The sequence below is a fragment of the Anguilla anguilla genome, chromosome 5 (genome assembly GCF_013347855.1).
Source record: "Anguilla anguilla isolate fAngAng1 chromosome 5, fAngAng1.pri, whole genome shotgun sequence".
NCBI lineage: Eukaryota > Metazoa > Chordata > Actinopteri > Anguilliformes > Anguillidae > Anguilla > Anguilla anguilla.
Genome location: NC_049205.1, coordinates 64,318,410 through 64,341,073, shown reverse-complemented (window position 1 = coordinate 64,341,073; position 22,664 = coordinate 64,318,410). Strand labels below are relative to the sequence as shown.

At 50.1% G+C, this 22,664-nt stretch overlaps 1 protein-coding gene across 1 annotated transcript; it reads left to right on the top strand.

Annotated features, from left to right (window-relative positions):
- The first annotated feature begins 3,341 nt into the window (after window positions 1-3,341).
- Window positions 3,342-20,961, top strand: LOC118227568 (beta-1,4-galactosyltransferase 1-like). Its single transcript, XM_035418162.1, has 6 exons — window positions 3,342-4,486; window positions 8,672-8,907; window positions 14,033-14,220; window positions 17,646-17,768; window positions 19,212-19,316; window positions 19,406-20,961. The coding sequence occupies exons 1-6, from the start codon at window positions 4,183-4,185 to the stop codon at window positions 19,539-19,541; spliced, it is 1,092 nt and encodes a 363-aa protein (XP_035274053.1). The 5' UTR covers window positions 3,342-4,182; the 3' UTR covers window positions 19,542-20,961.
- The last annotated feature ends 1,703 nt before the right edge of the window (window positions 20,962-22,664 follow it).

The window sequence follows — 22,664 nt, the reverse complement described above, 5'->3', positions numbered from 1 at the left end:
ATGTTTACCTTTTGGAAATCTAATGATAATTTTACAGAAATATGTTTTAAAAACATACATGTTACAATAATTGAGGTAATGTACAGTGCCCTCTATAACGTTTGGGACAAGGAACAATTCTTTCTTGATTTGGCCATGTGCTCCACAATTTTAGATTTGTAATCAAACAATTGATATGTGGCTAAAGTGGAGATTCTCAGCTTATTTAAAGGGGTATTTTTATTTTGGTTTCATAATGCAGAAATTACAGAACTTTTTTTATAAACAGTCCCCTAATGTCAGGGCATCATAATGTTTGGGCCAAATGGCTTCACGTGTTTTTCTGATTAGTCAGGTGTGCTCAATTGCTTGCTTAGCGTAGGTATTAGAGAGCTTTCAGTATCTAGTCCTGATTCTTGGCTTTTGATTGCCATTGAAGTCTGTTATTGGCATTTGTCAACATGAGGACCAGAGTTGGGCCAATGAAAGTCAAGGAAGCCATTATGGGGCGGAGAAATAAGAATGAGAAAAATATACAGACAGAGAACAGCTAAACCTTAGGCTTAACAAAACCAACGGTTCGGAACATCATTAAGTATTAAGAGAACACCGGTGACTAAAACTACATCTTCATATATAACTTTAATTTGTCCCAAACATTATGGCACCCTGAAATGGTGAGTACTATGTATAAAAAGTGCTGTGATTTCAACATGGTGAAACCAAATTGCATACAAATACTCTTCAATAAAATCTGAGAATATTTACATTAACCACATGCGTATTGTTTGTTTACAAATCTTTAAATTGTGGAGTACAGAGCTAAATCAAGAAAAAACATGTCTTTGTCCCAAATGTTATCGTGGGCACCGTACTGGACTGGACTAGACCATCAGGGATTTCCTACTCTGCACAAGCTCCGTGTTCCAGAATGTCTGGACCATCAGGGATTTCCTACTCTGCACAAGCTCTGTGTTCCAGAATGTCTGGACCATCAGGGATTTCCTACTCTGCACAAGCTCTGTGTTCCGGAATGTCTGGACCATCAGGGATTTCCTACTCTGCACAAGCTCTGTGTTCCAGAATGTCTGGACCATCAGGGATTTCCTACTCGGCACAAGCTCTGTGTTCCGGAATGTCTGGACCATCAGGGATTTCCTACTCTGCACAAGTTCTGTGTTCCAGAATGTCTGGACCACCAGGCTGCAGCGCCCGGACAAACTTCAGATGCTGAACAGTACCACACCTGTTCACATGTTTCTTCTCTGAATTTGGACCAACCTTTAATGTGCACATGCCCTGCTAAAATCCAGCTCTGATTCACTTTTGGTTCAAGTCCATTGCATGATGCAACCTGGAAGCCTAGGTGTACTGACTTACTCTTCAGACCTGAATATTAATATGCACTTCTTTGATGAATACTAGGTAGAATGTGCTAAATAAATAAAATTTGACTGATTGATTGATGACTGTCTATTTCACAAGCTAGTTTAATACCTCAGGCTATATTCTGAGCACCCACAAACACAGATTCCCCACTTTCCCCATATTACCATTTAGCCTAACTATACCCACAGACACCAGGCTGACCAAGAGGGGATGAGGTTCCGTTCTTCACTTGCTGGGTTTTTTTGGGGGGTTTAAGGCTTGTTCTTTCCCAGTTTTCCAAAATTCCCGTTTTCATGTAAAGTGTCGGGTGGTACAGTGGTGCAGTGGATAGCACTGTTGCCTCACAGCAGGAAGGTCGTGGGTTTGAATCTTGGCTTGGGGCCTTTCTGTGTGGAGTTAGCATGTTCTCCCCGTGTCCGTTTCCTCCAGGTGCTGCGGTTTCCTCCCACAGTCCAAAGACATGCAGGAAGGCTGATTGGAGACCCTAAATTTCCCATAGGTGTGAATGTGTGACTGAATGGTGTGTGAGCCCTGCGATAGATTGGCGGCCTGTCCTGGGTGTATTCCTGCCTCTCGCCCAATGCATGCTGGGATAGGCTCCAGCACCCCCCCGTGACCCTGCTCAGGATAGGCAGGTATAGATAATGGATGGACCCTGCTCAGGATAGGCAGGTATAGATAATGGATGGATGTAAAGTGTCTTTGTGACAGTGTCTCTGTAATGTGTGCTATGCAAATAAAATGGAATTCAGCTAAACTGGATTGAAAAGGGACTGGACATTTTGTCAACGTAAATGGACTGCATTTATATAGCGCTTTTATCCAAAGCGCTTTACAATTGATGCCTCTCATTCGCCAGAGCAGTTAGGGGTTAGGTGTCTTGCTCAAGGACACTTCGAGACGCCCAGGCCGGGGTTTGAACCAGCAACCCTCCGACTGCCAGACAATCGCTCTTACCTCCTGAGCCATGTCACCCAAATGGTGGCGTGAAGGAGTCACCCAGGGTAATTTTAGCTGATTATTTATAGCAGGCTAATTTGACTGGCTACCCATCTACACAATGCACTGCATTATGTGTTCATAACCTGTTAGCTCTGCTCAGTGTAGCCAATCTACCCACCAACAATGGCAAATGAGAAGTATTCCAAACAATACGACCCAATACTCTTATAAAACAACATCTAAAAGCTTGCTTTCTGGCCTGCTGCAAGGGAGGTTTTTAATGACACTTTCACGTTGATTCAAAACGTGATACATTCAGCTTACTCAATGGTTATTTTAGCCAAGTCTGTTTACATTTACAATCTAGTGGATGTTCAACTTACCCCACCTTGTAGGATTTGGTCAACTCTATATAGGCTATAGAATTTTTAATATGTACCATACCATACCCAACAAAACACTCAGATGAAACGATTGTGAAATATTGCAATTTTGTGCAATGAAACGTACTTTCATCTGTGTGTGAAATGCTCTGCCGTTCCGTTCATGTTGGTTTATGTTCCATGAAATCCACAGGAGGGCGCTGTCGAACCGCTTCAACAATTTGCCCACTTACAGTATTACCTGATTACATCTGAGTTAAAGTGAGAAAAAAAAGTTAGAAACAATCCGTTTCTAACGCTCGTTAACGTACACGATTCTGGACATTGCACGGTATATAACACCAACAGCCCAGTTAGATAAGCTCTTGTCTGACGAGTAGACTGATTGCACTTAACAATGCAAAAACCTGTATTTACAACCAGTTACACAAAATGTACCTACCTCCAATCTGACATTACAGTTTACAAAGCCTATTTTTGGCAATAAAGGCTTGTTAACGTATGATTATTTTGTTGCAGAAAATTTTGTGTTGACAATATTTAAATCCCACATGACCCGCAGGGTCCCTTGTCAAGGTACACTGCACCCTACAAACTTTTCGGAGTACAACCGGAAAGTAAAGTTGAATTTGCACATACGCCTCCTCAACACGAACACACTGACCGAACATGTTCAGCAAGTATGGTCACGACCTTGCTAGCTTGCAGTTTGAGCTAATTTAGCACACCCGGAAGACGCAGCCACACACACCCAGAGAAACATGGATGTAGACTAAACTGGCAAGCAAAAACAAGAAAATATGCAGCTAGCTAACTAACTCTAAGCATTGATCCGGCAGCGCTTGTATTTGGTAGGCTACTAAATTGTTAAACAGGGGTTTAGAGTTTCAGATTATGACTTAGTGGCAAATCTGAAATAGTCAGTTCGCAACTAAACTTTTAACAAAGTAACGGCTAGCTAATCATAGCCGGGACAGCTGTACCGCTATGTAAAGACTTCAGTGTAATGTGACTGATTAGCTATCTAGCTTAGCCCGCTTGATATTGATAGCTAGCTAGAGAAGACAGCTAAGAAGCAATGGCTCTCTTTCGGAAACAGGTTGGCGTACGGTTTTTAACTAAGAAACAACTTACAAACTTTTTTATAACTTTCTAAAAAGCAAACGCGTACTAAACGCAAGCAAAACTTACTTCGTTTAAATGATTTTAGTGAACTTAGCTAGTCTGTAAACTATTTATCCACCAAGTGAGAAGTACACTCAAGTCTCTTGCCAAGTTAGTGTGTTAGCTAGCTAGCTATGACAAATTGAATTTTATTAGACTAACATATTTGCGGTTTTGGCAGGAATATTTGCTCGATCGCTTGTTACCTAGACGGTTCATGTTAGTAGTTTTGCTATTTAAGGTTATTCTTGTAGCCTATGGTAAAATCTTCAGTAAACTTTTCAGTTAAGCTCGTGAATACTCGTTTTAAAGCCACGTAGCTATAATGGGCGACTCGACTCTTAATTTCTCTTTACTGCACAGAACGTGCAGTTTAGTCGTGATTTTGTGCATTGTCCACCTTTCGGTTACCTTATTTTATTATTTAAGGACTTTAGATCTTCGCCTTTCATTCGTGCAAAACCAACAAATGCAAGTACTGTCGGATATAAAAAATTCCACGATATCACTTGAAGTTATCATTCCCAAGGCAACGAGCAGTGCTTTAAAAAACGCCAATAATTTTGTATTGAATGTCACGGAGAAGGCCAAAGTACTGGAGAAATGTCCGGACCCATCACCGATCCTTGGTAAGTAGTCTACTTTAAGCCCATGTATTGGCATAGTCACGTTTATTCTCGAGTAGCTACTTGTATTACAAACTAATCGTAGCCTATCATAACCCGTTCATGTAGGCTACTATTCAATATTTTAAATTATTATGGTATGTCTGTGGTATGGTATGTCCTGCGCAGACAAGAGATGTGTTTATGTTGTGCTATACTGTATATCCAACAAAACTTGGCCGATGCCATGCCTGTCATCCCAGGACGTTCATAGTTACCGTCATAATACATATTCTTAAACATCATAGTCTTAATTAATGTTGAAATAAGTACCAAGAATAACATTTCCACGATGTAGTTCTGTGTCGGCGTGATACTAATTGTTGATACCACACGGTGCTTACATGGTTCCAGTCGACATTGCCCTACTGATAATTACCAGGAGAATGGCAGCATGTGTCGGCTAACCCAAGGCGGTTTCTTGTCAATTTGCTTTAAGGATATGGGGTTGTGAAGTGGTACCAATATGCGCCATTTCCTCTAGCTGGTCTGGTTATTGCTACTTTTACGTCACTTGCCTCTTTAGGGTACATTACACGTGGCAAATCAGCAGGTCAGGTTCACTCTGTGATAGTACACGGTACCAAGTCTGTCTTCTGTTTGTCTTTTTTTGTGCTGGTTACAGAGTGATCAGGTAAAAGCGTTGCCTGGCACCAAGGTCATAATCGACTCCACGGAACCGTCTGGCCCCGTGTTTGAAAGTGCCATTCTGTGTCCATGAATAAATAGCAGTTATCCCACTTAAACCCCGTCCGTGGTGTCCAGCAAAAAGGGCTTTCTGCGCACCAGAGACGGAAGAATAGGCTAAACCCCGATGACAGTGAGACCCCGTTCTTGCTGATTATGCGCTAATGAACCGAAGTCCACTTCGGAGAGTCTGGAAAGTTAAAGTTTTGCCTCCTGCTGTCAAAACGAAACTTATCTTGATGTTTGACCTTTGCATTTCATCTCACCGATGGGAGAACGAGTGCTTAATGGAACCTAAGAAACGGGCAGGGCAGTGACTCTCCGATTAGACCTAATCAGGTGTTTTGCTCTGAAGAGCGGATTCCTTTGATTAGTCAATGACTCATTATACCTCTACCTTTTTAAGGGGGGTTTGTGAATCCTCATTCTCGTTCATTCTAGTTTAACCCGGGTCCTTGTGGATGTGTCCATTGTGAGCACTGACACTGATGAAGGTCCTCAACAGCTGAACTGGTTCAGTATTATGAACACAGTCTTGTGAGAGGGCAGTTCACTGAATGGAGCACTTGAGTGCTGTTTATTTATGAGTCAGTGCGAGCCCCCAGAGCAAGGCTTAGAACTGCAGTAAATAGAAGAATTCTGCCCCTTGTTGCTGGACCCAGTGTGGCCGGGGAACCCCCCTTACAACCACATGCCTGGCCTCGAGGTCGTGTTTTTAAATCACCATTTAAACTGCACGCGAGCGAGGATTCCAGAATAATACAGCAACCAGTTCTGTTATTTGTTATTTAGGAACAAACGATGAGAGAATCCAGTACTGTAAACGAGAAACGCATTTTATTAGTTATCAGGTAGGCTACAGAGCAACGGCTGTTATCAAACGTAAGCAAGTAGCAAAGCTTGAGGGTGCGCGTTTGTTGTGTCATACAGGATGGAGTCTTATCTGCTTTGTTCGTGCCGGCTCAATTAACGATAGCAGACGGCAATAAAGGTTGGCTACCTGTGCTAACGTTAACGGGTCGTGAGATGTTGCAAAAGAATAGATAAAACCTGTAAATTTGTCTGACTGTTTTACAACTGTTTTGTTTGAGCAAAGTCAGGCCAAAAAGTCATGTTTTATCTGAAAATGAGCTATGAGATGTTTTTCTTGCCTGTGTTTTCTCGGCTGGAAGTCGTAACAGGAACTGTCCGAGATCTACACAGCCCTGAAGGATGCATACGTTTTCCCTTTTCTCTTTTTTTAAAGATGTTTGAAGGAAAAAGTAGAGAACTATTCCATCTATCCTAATTTTGGGACCGATGGAAAAAGCTTGAACAAGCCAACATTATATTCCAAATTATTATTATTTTTAGAAATACTAAAAGGACTTTTTTTCCCATGGCGCGCGGGACTGCCTGCCACCGTGGTCTATGCATGGCAAATTGTGGTCACTCACTCACTCATGGACGACCTTTGAGGGACGTTTGGTAGGACGCACGCGCAGGTGGTGCGGTGGTGCTTCGTTTAGTAGGACGCGTGCGCAGGTGCATCTCCCAAATTCACCACTTCGAACGGCACGAGATTTTTAAGCACAGCTTTATCGCCTAACGTTACTTTAGCTAGCCCTAACATGTTAGCGTTTCGCCCACTTTAGTTAACCTAGTTAGCGCGTACCACCGATACAGATGTATGGACACATGGCGGACAACAAATAACGTTACAGAGGTGAGGACATGCCATAGCTAGCTAGCTATATAGTTAGTCAAGTTTCACTCGTGACACTTTGTACAGGTGCGTCGTGGGTCTGGACGGTCTCGTGCTATTTTTTATTTTTTTGCTTTATTCAGACAGGCACACAGCAGAGAGGGGACCTCTGAGAGGTGGGGTGGGGATCAAACCCCTGTCCACATTGGGGGGGGGGGGGGGTAGACTTGCAAATGGCTCGAGAGTCAACTGGCTGACGGACTGCGCCACAATTTCTTAAAACTGCAGAATGAATGAATGAAGGGCAAGAAGTGATCGTAAACTGTTTTTATTTGGCGGTTAAGGGTTGGCCAGTTCGTAACCGTCATCCGTGGAGGAAAAGGGAAGCGAAAGTTACACTGGGTCCGGCCACTAGGACGCCATTCCCTGCCCTTTGATAACCCCCCCCCCCCCCCCCCCCTCCCCCTCCCCTCCCCTCCCCACCCCACCACTTGCGAGTACACAGCCTGGTCAGATACGGGTGCTTCTGCTTCTGTGACTACTCGTTCTTCTGTGGTTCCTCGTTCTTCTTGTTCTTGTGAAACGGAAACAGAGCTGTTGGGCAAATTCCTTGCTGGCTGGACCGCGTGCTTCAGTCAGTTAGGGTGCTTTTGAGGATTTTCGTAAAGAGACTGCGTCTGCAGAAATTTCAGCTCATTTGTCTTTTTTTTTTTTTTTAGGCTTGTTTTTTCCGCCCTGGACTGGTAGAGGAAAAACAACAGTCCTCATAAGCTGCTTGACAGACAAATTAAATTTGGAAAAAATATTTTTGGAAAAACTATTAAAAAGCTGTTCAGAAAGCATAATTTAGGCCTACCTTTTCGTTGCAGCCTGGCGGGTTTCTGTTGCAGCCTGGCTGAGCACATGTCCAGAGCTGCTTGGCCTTAAAATATTTTTGGAAAAACTACTAAAAGTTGTTCAGAAAGCATAATTTAGGCCTACCTTTTCGTTGCAGTCTGGCGGGTTTTTGTTGCAGACTGGCGGGTTTTTTGTTGCAGACTGGCGGGTTTTTTGTTGCAGACTGGCGGGTTTTTTGTTGCAGACTGGCGGGTTTTTTGTTGCAGACTGGCGGGTTTTTTGTTGCAGACTGGCGGGTTTTTTGTTGCAGACTGGCGGGTTTTTTGTTGCAGCCTGGCGGGTTTTTTGTTGCAGCCTGGCGGGTTTTTTGTTGCAGACTGGCGGGTTTTTTGTTGCAGACTGGCGGGTTTCTGTTGCAGCCTGGCGGGTTTCTGTTGCAGACTGGCGGGTTTTTGTTGCAGCCTGGCGGGTTTCTGTTGCAGACTGGCGGGTTTTTGTTGCAGACTGGCGGGTTTTTTGTTGCAGCCTGGCGGGTTTTTGTTGCAGACTGGCGGGTTTCTGTTGCAGACTGGCTGGGCACATGTCCAGAGCTGCTTGGCCTTAAAAAAAGGAAAGTGTCACTGGGAAATCAGCTGACTGCTGGTCTTGGCCTGTTGCTGGGCCAAACGGTACCATAACATCCCCCAGAGCACATGGCAAAAATGCTTACCCTGCGCACACACATACATGCGCACACACACACACACACACACAGAATGGCGATGTGCCCCCATGTCTGTAGTTTAGAGGAAGTGCCATGGGAGGTCCAGGAAAGAGGAGCAGCCAGGTTTTATTTCTGACCCTGCTGTTGTCCATCTCTCTCTCTTCCCTCTCTCCCCCCTCCCCTCCTCCTCTCTCTCTCTCCCCTCCCCTTCCCTCCCCCCCCCCCCCCCACCCCCCAGTGGGCCCGTTGCGGGTGGAGTTCGGCAGCTCGGTCAGCCTGGATGTGGTGCGGAGGGAGAACCCCCGGCTGAGCAGCGGGGGGCGGTACAAGCCGGACGGCTGCGTGGCGCTGCAGAAGGTGGCCATGATCATCCCCTTCCGGCACCGGGAAGAGCACCTCAAATACTGGCTATACTACCTGCACCCCATCCTGCAGCGGCAGCAGCTGGACTACGGGGTCTACGTGATCAACCAGGCAAGAACACAACCCACGCTCACCTGGTGACGAGTACCTGCTGCACAGCAGTCCTTTTTCTCTTCACCAAAACAACTGTTTCTATGGTTATTGTTTCGGTGTATTTTACACTGTGTACCTTACTAAGTCAGTTACGCTTATATAGAATGTAGTGCAGTGGCAGGCCTAACGAGCTGACGCCTGACGAACCCGCGTCGCCTGCGCAGCGCGTCAGGTCTGAACGTTTCCCCCCGTGGCATTTTTCCCCCAGCATGCTTTGCAGCAGTGGTTTTTTTTGTGTGTGTGTGAGGACTGCAGCATGCTGAGGGTGTGCTAAGCAGGCTGATCACGTGTGCACGCTCGTCTGGTTTGCTTCAGGGCGACGCCCTCGCTGGGAGAGACTGACGTAGCGCTCTGGGTGAAAAGCCGCAGGTGAAACCGCCACATCGCCGGCATTGTGCACGGCGCTGCCGGAATCGCCGCCTCCTCTCCGTCTAGCCCCCACCCCCTTTAAAAATGGTCTTGAAACTTCGTTAGAAGCATTTTCGGGCACTTGGAGTTTATCTCGGCTCTCTGGAGGCCTTGTTTTTGGGTTCTCTTGGGGCCTGTTTCTGCTCGCTCGGTTTTTTTTCCTCCCCTGTCAGGAAACGCGGTGTCAGGGCCGGGGAGGGCGGCTTATCCTTTCAGCCGTTATCACTGAGCAGGCAGACACAAGCCGCTGCTCGCTGCTCGCTGCTCGCTGCTGTTCAGTTCTCCAGCAGAGCCGGCGGGGGGGCGGGGGGGCGGGGGGGCGGGGGGTTTTTTGGAGGCTCTCGCTCCGAAACGAGACACCGGAGATTCTCTCGGAAGCTCCGCCCAGTCGGCTGGATCGCAGGGAGATTCCGCGCGCGCACGAAGGAGACGAGCGGCGCAGCACGGCGTTAGCAACCGCGGGCTGCGCTCGACGACGTGGCGGGAGGCGGCGGGAGGCCTAGTCGCGGCACGGCGCGCCGGCGCGGGGGTATTTATAGCCGCGGGAGTCACGGCAACATCAACCACGTCGCCACGTCGACGCTCTCCGACTGACGGGGGCGGGGCATAACACAGCCGCCTGGGCTCACGCAGGAGCGTCGACACGTTTATAACGCCCAGAGGAAACACCGCGTCAGCAGCACCGGGAGAAGGATTCAGAGCAAGCGCCCCCAACAAATACAAACGAGAAATACAGTAAAATACGTACATACTGTAAAAACTAAAGGTGCTAAAAATGTGCCGTTTCGGACGGGGCGCGGGGGGGGGGGGGGGGGGTGGGTGCAGTGTGTTTTCGACGTGGCCTGTCTGACCGCTGTGAGGGTGACCTGCTCTGAGATAAGGACAGCTGTGCTGCTCATTGACCCCCCTGATAAAACAGGAATGTGGGTGATGTGTCATATCCGTGCTACTGTTAGAGAGCACTGTGTGTGAAACAGTTTTTTTGGGGGGCGGGGGGGATGGTTGTTGAATAACAGGAAAGACTGCTTTCGGAGGGGAAATGCTCTCTGCGTGAGTCTGCTTTCAGCGAGCCGCGCTCATCGGTGCGACGCGCAAGCTGTGAGAGGGACGACCTTCCTCCGTTAGCAGGGGTCGTCAGTCCAAAAGCTGAAAAATGAGGCCCGAATTTGCTGTAGAACTTGCGGCTTCTCCCAGTTACACAATTTATTAGAATCCAAAAACGAATGGCGTCGCCGTGACGCAAACGAATGGCGTCAGCGCGGTTTTGGGTCGGCCCGGCCCTGCCTCTGCAGAGCCTGAGGGTCCACAGGAGCGGGTCTGTCCCGTCACCGTAGAGCTGACAGCCAATTAAAACCCAGCAGACCCGGGTGACATGAGCTAACCATGTGATTTAAAATGCTTTATATTCACGAAGAGGCGGCACTTTCCTGGATCAGCTCAGCGCTGAGCCCCAGTGCAGGCAGGCGACCCAGCGCTGAGCCCCAGTGCAGGCAGGCGACCCAGCGCTGAGCCCCAGTTCAGGCAGGCGACCCAGCGCCTGGGCCCGCGAGTTCAGGCAGGCGACCCAGCGCCTGGGCCCGCGAGTTCAGGCAGGCGACCCAGCGCCTGGGCCCGCGAGTTCAGGCAGGCGACCCAGCGCCTGGGCCCGCGAGTTCAGGCAGGCGACCCAGCGCCTGGGCCCGCGAGTTCAGGCAGGCGACCCAGCGCCTGGGCCTGTGAGTTCAGGCAGGCGACCCAGCGCCTGGGCCCGCGAGTTCAGGCAGGTGACCCAGCGCCTGGGCCCGCGAGTTCAGGCAGGTGACCCAGCGCCTGGGCCTGCGAGTTCAGGCAGGCGACCCAGCGCCTGGGCCTGTGAGTTCAGGCAGGCGACCCAGCGCCTGGGCCCGCGAGTTCAGGCAGGTGACCCAGCGCCTGGGCCTGCGAGTTCAGGCAGGCGACCCAGCGCCTGGGCCTGTGAGTTCAGGCAGGTGACCCAGCGCCTGGGCCTGCGAGTTCAGGCAGGCGACCCAGCGCCTGGGCCTGTGAGTTCAGGCAGGCGACCCAGCGCCTGGGCCCGTGAGTTCAGGCAGGCGACCCAGCACCTGGGCCCGCGAGTGCAGGTGGTGAAGTGAAGATTCCGCTGCTCGCTGGTGCTCAGAGGTTAGAGAGAGGCTGCAGGCAAATGGGGGAGCTTCAGAAGCAGTCTTGCATGGCAAAAAGATGTTTTGCATTTTGTAATCACCCGCCACCCTCCACCCTCGTGTAGTTTCAGGCGCTGGTGTTAAGGTTCAGTCACACCTGCTTGGTGAAAGCTGAGCGCTGCCTAGGGGCCGTCTCTCTGTGAGCTCGCCCCTCAAACGGCCAGAGGTGTTTCAGTGCGTTTCAGCCACAAAATACCACAGCGCCCCCTCCAGGACTGGAGTTAAACCTGCAGACACTGCGGCCCTCCAGGACTGGAGTTAAACCTGCAGACACTGCGGCCCTCCAGGACTGGAGTTAAACCTGCAGACACTGCGGCCCTCCAGGACTGGAGTTTTGAGACCCCTATCTTTGAGGCCTTGTTAAAGTCAAACTTGGATTTCTGGAGTGCTGTAGCTATTTTTTGTTTTTTGTTGCATTTGGCGGATGGTCCCGAGCGTAATGCCCAGCTTGTGTCCCATGTGTACAGCAGGACTCGTACTGGAGCAGTTTGGGTTAAGCACCTTTGCTCAAGGGTTTCATAAACATCACACTACACAGCTGCGTGACCGCTACGGGTCTTTCCTCTCTCATTCTGCTCAGTCTCTCTCTCTTCCTCTCCCTCCCTCACTCCCTCTTTCCCTCCCTCCATCCCCCTCTTCTTCCCTTGCTCCCTCTCTCTCTCCTTCCCTCCCTCCTCCCTCCATCCCCCTCTCCCTCCCTCGCTCCCTCCCTCCGTCCCACAAAGTAATGTTGTGTAGTTCCCCTCCACTGCAGTAGATTGTGAGACACTGAGCTGGGGCCTTGGCTGAAGAAGGCTTCTCAGGTGGATGAGCAGAGGGGACTGTGGGTCGTGTGATGTGTCCATTATACAGACTGAAAGGAAAACTGGTTTTTTTTTTTAACAATGGGAATCTTCCTTCTGCAACGGGAAGATCAGATGCTGGCTGAACAGGGTAGAGCTTTGGTGTCGTGGCTTAAAAAAACGCTTTCAGACAAAAAGCTATCCCAGCATCCTCTATTCTCCAGAGGCCCCTCCCTCCACAGCTGCACAAAAAGCTGAAAACAAAAACGCCGCCCCCCCCCCCCCCCCCCCCCCCCCCCCATCAGACAGGCACTTCTCTGGTTCTCTCACAGTGAGTGAAGAAACCTGATTAGACTTCCCCCCCCCCCACCCCACCCCACCCCACCCCTGCCCGATAAAGACGAGACACAGGTTCCCTCTCCAAACTCATCCATTAAACATGGCGCTCAGAGATAAGGAGGACCCCAGAAGCCTCTCCAACTGAAAAGCTCTCCCCTTCCCCAGACCCCACAGGTAGACTCTGTACAGGTAGACACTCTACAGGTAGAGACCGTATAGGTAGACTGTACAGGTAGTGTCCATACAGGTAGACACTCTACAGGTAGAGACCGTATAGGTAGACTGTACATGTAGTGTCCATACAGGTAGACTCTGCCTGGTTAATTGAGTTTGTGCTGAAGGTACAGCGTTCGGCAAACACCCTACAGCCTCATAACAAACAAACACATTAAAAACACGCAGTTTTCCTCCGTCATCATGCCTCTGTGTGTGTATGAGTAGTTGTAGTCTTATGCCTCTGTGTGTGTATGAGTAGTTGTAGTCTTATGCCTCTGTGTGTGTATGAGTAGTTGTAGTCTTCATGCCTCTGTGTGTGTATGAGTAGTTGTAGTCTTATGCCTCTGTGTGTGTATGAGTAGTTGTAGTCTTCATGCCTCTGTGTGTGTATGAGTAGTTGTAGTCTTATGCCTCTGTGTGTGTATGAGTAGTTGTAGTCTTCATGCCTCTGTGTGTGGATGAGTAGTTGTAGTCTTCATGCCTCTGTGTGTGTATGAGTAGTTGTAGACTTCATGCCTCTGTGTGTGTATGAGTAGTTGTAGTCTTATGCCTCTGTGTGTGTACGAGTAGTTGTCTTATTTACTCTCACTGGTTGGTGAACATGCGGTTTGGCAGCGGTGGCTGTTTTAGGAGCTTCAGGAACAGGTGAGTGGGGAAACCGGTCTCACCTGTGTGATGAGCTGGCTGCTTTTAGTGTGGATCACCCTCGGACACCGCTCCCCTACTGTCCACATCCTGTCCCGTGCAGACACTGCCTTCCTGTGCTTCTGCTGAGGACAAACGGTGACATCAGGTTATGGCAAATCACTTGGCAACCAAGCCTGTTCCTAGAGATCTACCATCCTGTAGGTTTTCATTTCAACCCTAATTTGGCACCTCTGACTCAACTAATTAGCAGCTCAACAAAGATCTCTAGCTGTTGAATGAGGTGTGCTTGTGAATGAGGTGCTAGTGTTTGAATGAAAACCTACAGGACAATGTAAAACCTAAAGGACAGTTTCCATTTACAATTCCACCTACTTCTAACTACAGCTACTACTGAAACTGCTACTGTTAATAATTATAATAATGCTAGTAGTAATATTGGCAGTAGTATTGCTGTAATGTCATGTGAGGACTGGCTCTGAGCAGGCTCCTGTCTCTCTCTGCTGTGTTCAGCATGGGGACGAAACCTTTAACAGAGCCAAGCTCCTGAACGTCGGCTACGCAGAGGCCCTGAAGGAGTACGACTACGACTGCTTCGTGTTCAGCGACGTGGACCTCATCCCCATGGACGACCGCAACACCTACAAGTGCTACAGCCAGCCCCGCCACCTGTCTGTGTCTATGGACAAATTCGGCTTCAAGTGCGTACCTGCGCCTACACCTGCGCATGCACCTGCGCCTACACGTGTACATATACCTACACCTGCACTTATAACTGCACATACACGTGTACATATACCTACACCTGAACATACACCTGTACCTACACACACACACACACCTACACATAGACCAGCACACACACCTACACCTGTGCATATACCTCCAGCTGTACATATACCTACACCTGAACATACACCTGTACCTACACACACACACACACACACCAACACATAGACCTGCACATACACCTACAGCAGAGAGTCCTGGATGGCAGCAGTGTAGTGTAAGAGTTAGGAAACTGGGCTTGTGCTTCAGAGTTTGCAGGTTTGATTCCCAGGTTGGGCACTGCCATCGTACCCTTGAGCCGAAGTGCTCGACCTGAAGCACTTCAGTTGATATCCAGCTGTGTAAACGGATTGTGTCTAAATAGTGAAAGCTGTGTGAGTTTCTCTGGATGGGAGCCTCTGGTAAATATAGCTGTACAGGAAGGAAAGGTATTCTCTCCCTCACTGGTCTTCCTGTAAGCGGAGTTAAACGATCCCGAGCGGGTTTGGCAGTGCAGACGCTGTCTCTCCACCTGCGCAGGTCTTCCCTGAGAGTGGCAGTCATGCAGACGTGTGAGGTCACCTGTGTGCAAATATCCTGCTCGTCCTGTTTCTGTTTCACGAGATGATCTGTTCCTGAGGCAGACCATCCCTGCTGGAGTCATTGTTTCTGCTGTAAAGCCTGTTTGGGGTTGGATTAATGGCATGCCCTGCTGATATCAGCCTTCACTCCCCCCCCCCCCCCCCCCCGCCCCCGCCCCCACCTTCCTCCCTGTGAAATTCTCTCACGCTCGCCGTCTCCTTACCTTGCAGCTATGCGGAAGCCCGTGAGCCGTCTTTATTCATGCCAAATGGTGCGTCTGCATTGTTTGCGTGGGGAGGGGTTGTTTTTCCACATCACAACCACCCCCTCCCCCCTCCCCCAAAGCCTGTGTAACTCTAAAATGTGTCGGGTTTCTATTTTTTCTGAGCTTGGTATACAATGCTATTTTGCGGGTGGGGCTGCAGGAACAAGGAAAGGGAGGGGGGGGGGGGGGGGGAGTTTTACAGGAGCGTTTAAAGAGGAATCCTTTAGAACCTGAGGGGTTTTTAGCAGGAAGAGGTGAAATGAAATTCCTCTGCGGTTTCCTGGTCTTCTGTTGCTGGTGATAATGTGGAGGGAGCAGCCGCGCGCGGGAACAGCTTCCCGGAGAGGGGGGCGTGCGGGTGGGGGGGGGGGCCCTCCTCTGAATTATTCACTGGGTCCTGAGAGCAGGCGCAGCACTGGAGACTAGCGCGAGGTCCTCACAAGGGGCCAGGATCAGGAACACACACACACACGTCCTCTTAGAGAGAGCAGGACTGGCCCCATGTCCCCGCAGGCGGTCCCTGCAGGAGGCTGTAATCAAGAATACACACACACACACACACACACATCCTCTTGGAGAGAGCACAAAATGGCAGCTCGTCCTAACGTGCAGAGAGACACAGACTGCACGCTTTAACACTGTTTTATGGTCAGATCTGTGAATGGGTTTTGATAACTTAAAAAATGGATATAGGCAGTTAAATTATTATAAGAATAGTAGGACAGTTATGTTAAAAGTATGTGATCGTAATACAGGAAGGCCACAAAGTTCTGTTGGGTGTGATCTGTAGCGATACTCCTGCTTCCTCGTTGAGGTTAGTGGCTGACAGGTCATCGTGCTTTCCCCCCTGCCCTCTCCTGTGCTGGGCTGTCTGTCCAGAGCTCAGAGAATGTAACACTAGTGAGAGCAGTGCTATTAATAGAGGGACTGCATATCCGTAGTGAAAGTGTAAAATAGCAACTCCCAGTCTCCCGTGTGCGGAGAGCGGGCTGGGTTTGTGGGACACGTTCACATTCAGCAGACGCTCTTACCCAGAGTCTCGAACGCGGCGCGCACTCTCACACACTCTGTGTGTTTATGCTGAAGCTCAAGGGCACGGAGGAGCTGCTCAGTTCTGTGCGAAAGCGAGTCGTAAAGGGAAAGCTCTGCACGGGGGGGAGGGGGGAGCGCGGGGGGCGGGACCTCCTGCCTGGCAGTAATTGGCGGTAAATGGCGGGATTCCCGTTTGGAGCAGCCCCCCTGGCACGAGATGCACAGATGGGGGGGGGGGGGGCTCTGGACGGGGGCCGAGCCGCCTGGACGACGACACGCAGAACAGCTGCTTTTAATCCCAGAGACACGGCGGCGAGGCCTGAGCTCTTACACAGGGCTAATGGCCCCGATGTCATCATCACACACACACATAGCCACCCCCCACACACTCGCACACACACACACACACACACTCACACACACAGCCACCCCCCCCCCCACACACACACACACACACACACACAGCCACCACCCCCTCCCACTGTTAAACACACAGCCGTTTCACATCAAACAAGCAGCCTGATCTGGCAAAGACATGTGACTGCAGTGCCAGTCTGTATTCATAAAGCATCTTTATGAATATAGTGCCAGAGTCTGTATTAATAAAGCATCTGAATATAGTGCCAGAGTTTGTATTCATAAAGAATGGAGGGCCGATTTGCGTGCTGGTTTTTGTTCCAACCGATTACCATAGATGTAGTATATCTATATATTACCATGGATATAGACACCACTTCATTCCTGTAGTTGAGCACAATGAAATCTCTAGGATACACTTGCAGTCTGCGGCTGTAGCTGGTGCTTATACACACATCAAGATAACAAGATGTGATTGGGCTGGTTAAATAAGTGTTGGCACAAAATCCTGAAATGGATTGGCCCTTGTTGTGCACCCCTGCTACATGTGCACTCCAGCTCTCAGCGGGTGTATGAGCACAGGCCCTGATCTGGGCTCAGTTCGGCCGTTTACCTCCTGAGGGATCAGGTTAGGATGTGGCCTGGGGAAGCTGATCTGGGGTCAGTGCTGGTGTGTCAGCCCTGGCGCCTGCAGGGTCTCGCGCAGGCAGGAAGTGAGCGGGCGCCCGGTGCTTCTGAACCCGCCTGCACGTCAGCCGTTTCCTGCTCGCTGTTCAGAAGCAGAGTTTTCGCGAGACGAAGCTGTTCTTCTGGGGGTTTGATTTTCCTGTTTACGCCGTCAGTCTCCTGCCTTTCTGTGCCCCGCTGTTTCTTCTCCTTCGTATCAAATTTCCAACTGCTGTTAAATCCCCGGGGGCTTGTATTTATTTTAAAAAGGCGACAAATCCATTGTTGGGTAATAAACGGGTACTGGCCTGGGCTCATTTTTTGAGGACAGGGGCACAGAGTGGTTACTGTGTAGGACAGCTCACCAGCTCTCACAGTGCAGGCAGAGACTCTTGCAGTGCTAAGGTACAGGCCTGACGTTCTGTTTTTAATCTGGGGGGGTCTTCTGCTTTACAGGCTGCCCTACCTGCAGTATTTCGGGGGGGTTTCCTCTATGTCCAAGGAGCAGTACCTGAAAATCAACGGCTTCCCCAACAACTACTGGGGCTGGGGCGGGGAGGACGATGACATCTTCAACAGGTGAGAGAGTTCACACCTGCACACACCAGCACTGCGCAGGTAAAACTGGGGTTCACACCTGACCAGCACTGCACAGGTAAAACTGGGGTTCACACCTGTGCACACCTGACCAGCACTGCACAGGTAAAACTGGGGTTCACACCTGGCCAGTACTGCACAGGTAAAACTGGGGTTCACACCTGGCCAGCACTGCGCAGGTAAAACTGGGGTTCACACCTGGCCAGCACTGCGCAGGTAAAACTCTACACTCTACTCTCACCATCCTCTCGTTTCGTGTGAAGCCACACAGCGTTTCATAAGAGCGTTGGTTTCCTCGTGCGGCAGAAGGACTGTGCCGTGGAGCGCTGAGCGTGGCTGCGGTAGGAAGGAAGGGAGAGCCTGGCGTTTTCCATCTCTGCATTTGTTTAAACAAATACCTTCCAGAACCTTCCACAGACTCCCTCTGTATCTGTGGGAGGCCCTGTTTCACTGGACCAGGCTGGACAGTCGCTCTTTCAGTTTGCCATTCCATTTCCTTTTGAGTTATGAATGAGTAGAATATATATACACATTTACACATGAGCAAGAATGTGTTCACACTTCTGTTGTTGAAGTGTTTGTAACAATGGCGCTATTATTCAGCCACTCACTGCAGCTGTTCTGGCAGCGTGAGCCCTGGAGCTGCTCTCGTGTGTGGAGTGATTAGTGGGGTGATCAGTCTTCTGGGACGTGTGTGAGTGTGTTTAGGGTGTTTCCTGTGGGACGCGTGTGTGTGTTTCCTGTGGGACGTGTGTGTGTGTTTAGGGTGTTTCCTGTGGGATGTGTGTGTGTTTAGGGTGCTTCCTGTGGGACGCATGTGTGTGTGAGTGTGTTTCCTGCGGGACGCGTGTGTGAGTGTGTTTCCTGTGGGACGCGTGTGTGTGTTTAGGGTGTTTCCTGTGAGACGTGTGTGTGTGTTTAGGGTGTTTCCTGTGGGACGCGTGTGTGTGTTTAGGGTGTTTCCTGTGGGACGCGTGTGTGTGTTTAGGGTGTTTCCTGTGAGACGTGTGTGTGTGTTTAGGGTGTTTCCTGTGGGATGTGTGTGTGTGTTTAGGGTGTTTCCTGCGGGACGCATGTGTGTGTTTAGGGTGTTTCCTGTGGGATGTGTGTGTGTTTAGGGTGCTTCCTGCCGGACGCGTGTGTGTGTTTAGGGTGTTTCCTGTGGGATGTGTGTGTGTTTAGGGTGCTTCCTGCCGGACGCGTGTGTGTGTTTAAGGTGTTTCCTGTGGGATGTGTGTGTGTTTAGGGTGCTTCCTGCCGGACGCGTGTGTGTGTTTAGGGTGTTTCCTGCGGGACGTGTGTGTGTGTTTAGGGCGCTTCCTGTGGGACGCGTGTGTGTGTTTAGGGTGTTTCCTGTGGGATGCGTGTGTGTGCTTAGGGCGCTTCCTGCGGTGCTCACGGCTCCCGGCCCCTCTCTCTCCGCAGGCTGAGCGCCAGGGGCATGTCCATCTCGCGGCCGAGCGCCGAGATCGGGAAGTGCAGAATGATCCGGCACAACCGGGACGCCAAGAACGAGGCCAACCCGCAGAGGTACGGCGGCGCCCAAGAGTCACGCCCCCCCCCCCCCCCCCCCCCCCGCACGGCAGCTCTGACGCCCTGCTCCACTGCTCCCCCTGCAGGTTTAACCGGATTGCGCACACCCGGCAGACCATGGACCGCGACGGCATCAACTCGCTGAAGTACGAAGTGGTGAACATAGAGAAGGACCAGCTCTTCACCAAAATAACCGTGGACGTGGGCCGGCCCGAGAGGTAGCCCCCCCGCCACGAAACCAGGGCTTCTCTCACCTTACTGTTTCTTTCTCATCTTATTTTTAAAAAATCTATTTAAAAAAATAAAAAATTAAAATTTTTTAAAATCATGAATGCCAAAACCAAACCTGCAGTGGCTGCTGTGGGTCCCGGGGCGGGCGGGAGGGTCCAGCGGCCTCTCCACAGCGATTGCACAGCCGACGGTGAATTGTATGCGTTTTAAAGTTTTTAAAAATGTTAAATGTGTGTTCCTGTGGGTGAAACGTGCCTTGGGGGTCTGTTAATATCAGCGAGAGGAGGATCTGTCATCGGACTGGCTGCACAAAGCATTCGGATAAGCCGGAGGACTTCATTGTTATTTTGTTTTTGTTTTCCAAATGTGAACATGTTGCTGTTCCTGGAAGATGTTTTCCTTTTTAAAGCCATCGGTCTGAAGCGGACGTGTGTTCAGACCGGCGCTGCGAGGCGGCGTCCTCTGCAGCGGGAAGCTCACCGAAGCGCAGCGGCCGCTTGCGGCTCCTTCTGTCTCTTTATAGCGCTCTCTGCGCTCGCAGTTTAAAGGAGGTTACTGCGCTGCTGGAGACATGCTTGTGCGGTTGAGTTATGTACGGATTGTCCTTTTATTAAGTCTGGTCACAGCCACACCGGCCTGAATCACGGAAGATAAACCAGCCCTGCGTCTGTTTTACTGTGTTTGTACAGCAGCCAAAACGCCTTTTTTTACAATCTTTTTACGAACCTGATTTTACTGTCTGTCACACGGTGGGATTACAGCCTCATCCTCACTCGCTGTACCGAACACTTCCTGCCAAGATGGCCGACCCAAAGATCTGAAACCTCCTCTCACTCAGGCACACCGCTCCCAAAGACACGTCCCTTCTCCAAAAACCTGCTGTCCTCTGGAGCTCCGCTCGCCTGCATGGGCCTTCAGGTCACCCTGCTGCAGCAGAGCCAGACGGGGGACATTGAATGTCACTGATTGGCTGTTTACTCGTGAGTGAAAGATCTCATTGGTCCTTCTGCTTCAGTCTGGTGACGCAGAAGAACGAGAGAGAATGCAAGCTAAGCTGTGTTGTGGGATTTCGGTCTGTCTGGCAGTGTAGGGTTTGGTTATAATTTGTGTCAGGGGTCCCACTGTATTAAACTTAAGGGGGGGACACAAGCTGCTGGGCACTGATGCATGCTGGGATACCGGATTTCTGCCACGACAGACTGAGATTAACCAGAGCCAAATCAAACTTGAGTTGCTGTTTCGGGGATGCTTGTGTAAATGAGAGGCTTGATAATTTCCTGAAATTTTTTAAAAGTATTTTTGTTATTTTCTCGTCGTCTCAAGCTTGTAAGCCTGTGCTCTGGGTCCACAGCATATGGAAAAAGAAAGAAACTTGAACTGATTTATATATAAATATAAGTAATATAAAATGCTGTGTTTTTGCTTTTGTGAAAACTCTTTTTTTTTCTGATTTCATTTTAAAATGGTGCGTTGCCCCATCTCCGGCCGCCTGGGTGATCTGTTGGTGTGTTGCACACATTCACTGTGGTCAGCACCTCTGGTGCTCATTAAAGTTCTGACTGATGTGCAAAACTGCAGCGTCTCTTTGCACCACGGAGCCTCTCCCCATTACATACACGTTTCCATCACCCCAAAATTAAAGGTAACAGAGTTATGAGTGATTATAATCTTAATATGCAAAACATCCTCTATTTCAAAATTGACCAAATGTGCACCAAAGTCTGGTTGTAATGTTGTCAACACCTCCAGAATATTAGGTCTTGGGTTTTTGTATCATTGCCGTGGTATCACATCGTTCATTTTTTACAATGTTGTTGAACATTGTCAGTGCTAACAGAATCAGGCACGCAAAATTTCCAACGCACTACTTTCTTCCCCTCCCTTGCTAGCTGGGACACTGCTGAAGGGGACAGGATCAGGTATTTTTCTCCCTGTCTCTCCCTCTCTCTCACCCCCCCATTACTGCCCCTCGCCCCCCCCTCTCCACAGAGGCTCTTTTATTCCGCAGCGTGTTTACATGCAGTCCGGCGGTACGGCGAGATGCTATCTACCCCCCCCCCCCCCTCATTGCAGTTTTACTCCATATCTGCCTGCATCTCACTGGGTAAATTTGTTTTCATGCAAATGAAAGACAGGCTCCTGGTTAGCCAGTTCTCTTCATGGAAAACCCCACTTTGTCAAACCTGGAGTGGCAGGCCCCACGGGGATGTATCTCATTGGCTGGTCGAACCCCCACTAGGATGTATCTGATTGACTGGCCCAGGCCCAGCCCCCACAGGGATGTATCTGATTGGCTAGCCCAACTGCCATGGGGATGAATCTGATTGACTGGCCAGGAACAGGACCAGGAGGCCGAAGTCTAAAATGTTACATGCCATTTGTAGTTTGTAGTAAATTTATGTGTGTGTGTGTGAACCATCACTGACTGACACAGTCCTCTCTCTCTCTCTCACACACACACACACACACACACACACTCCTCTCTCTCTCACACGCACACACTCTGGTTCTGCTGGAGCATATGAGGTCATTGTCCCGGGAACGGGCGGCACACAGCTGTCCAGACGGGGGCACGTGGGGAGGGGGTGTCAGGGACGGGGGGGCAGGATGTTTGAACAGGTTGATGAGCTGAATGAAGTGCTTGTTCGGCCAGACTGTTATTCTTTGGCGAAAGGAAGCGTTTGTGGTGGTTGTGGTGGTGCTGGAGAGAGCGGCTACGCTACTAGTGCACCGGCGTCCGCTGAACGCAGGGGATGTAAGGGTGGGGTCATCAGTGTGAATGGGGGGGCTGACCCAGAGGAACTGTGGGAGGTGGGGGGGGGGGGGGCATCTCTTAGCAGGAAGGGTATGGGGAGAGGGGGGTTGCAACTGTGGACCTGGATTGGGTGGCAGCAATCGCAGATCTGGATGGGGGGAGGATAACAAGCACCGAATATCATGAGCTGAACGCATGAATCTCCCCCACTTGCCCCCCCCCCCGCTCGCCCCCCCGCTGGTCCCCCCCAGACGGATGGCGAGGCCTGAGCCGCTGCTCCCGGGTCGCTGCTCACGCTGGACGTTTAGCCCTTGCATATTCCGTTCTGTGCGTTTAGATGGAGATCGCGTTTCTCCTGG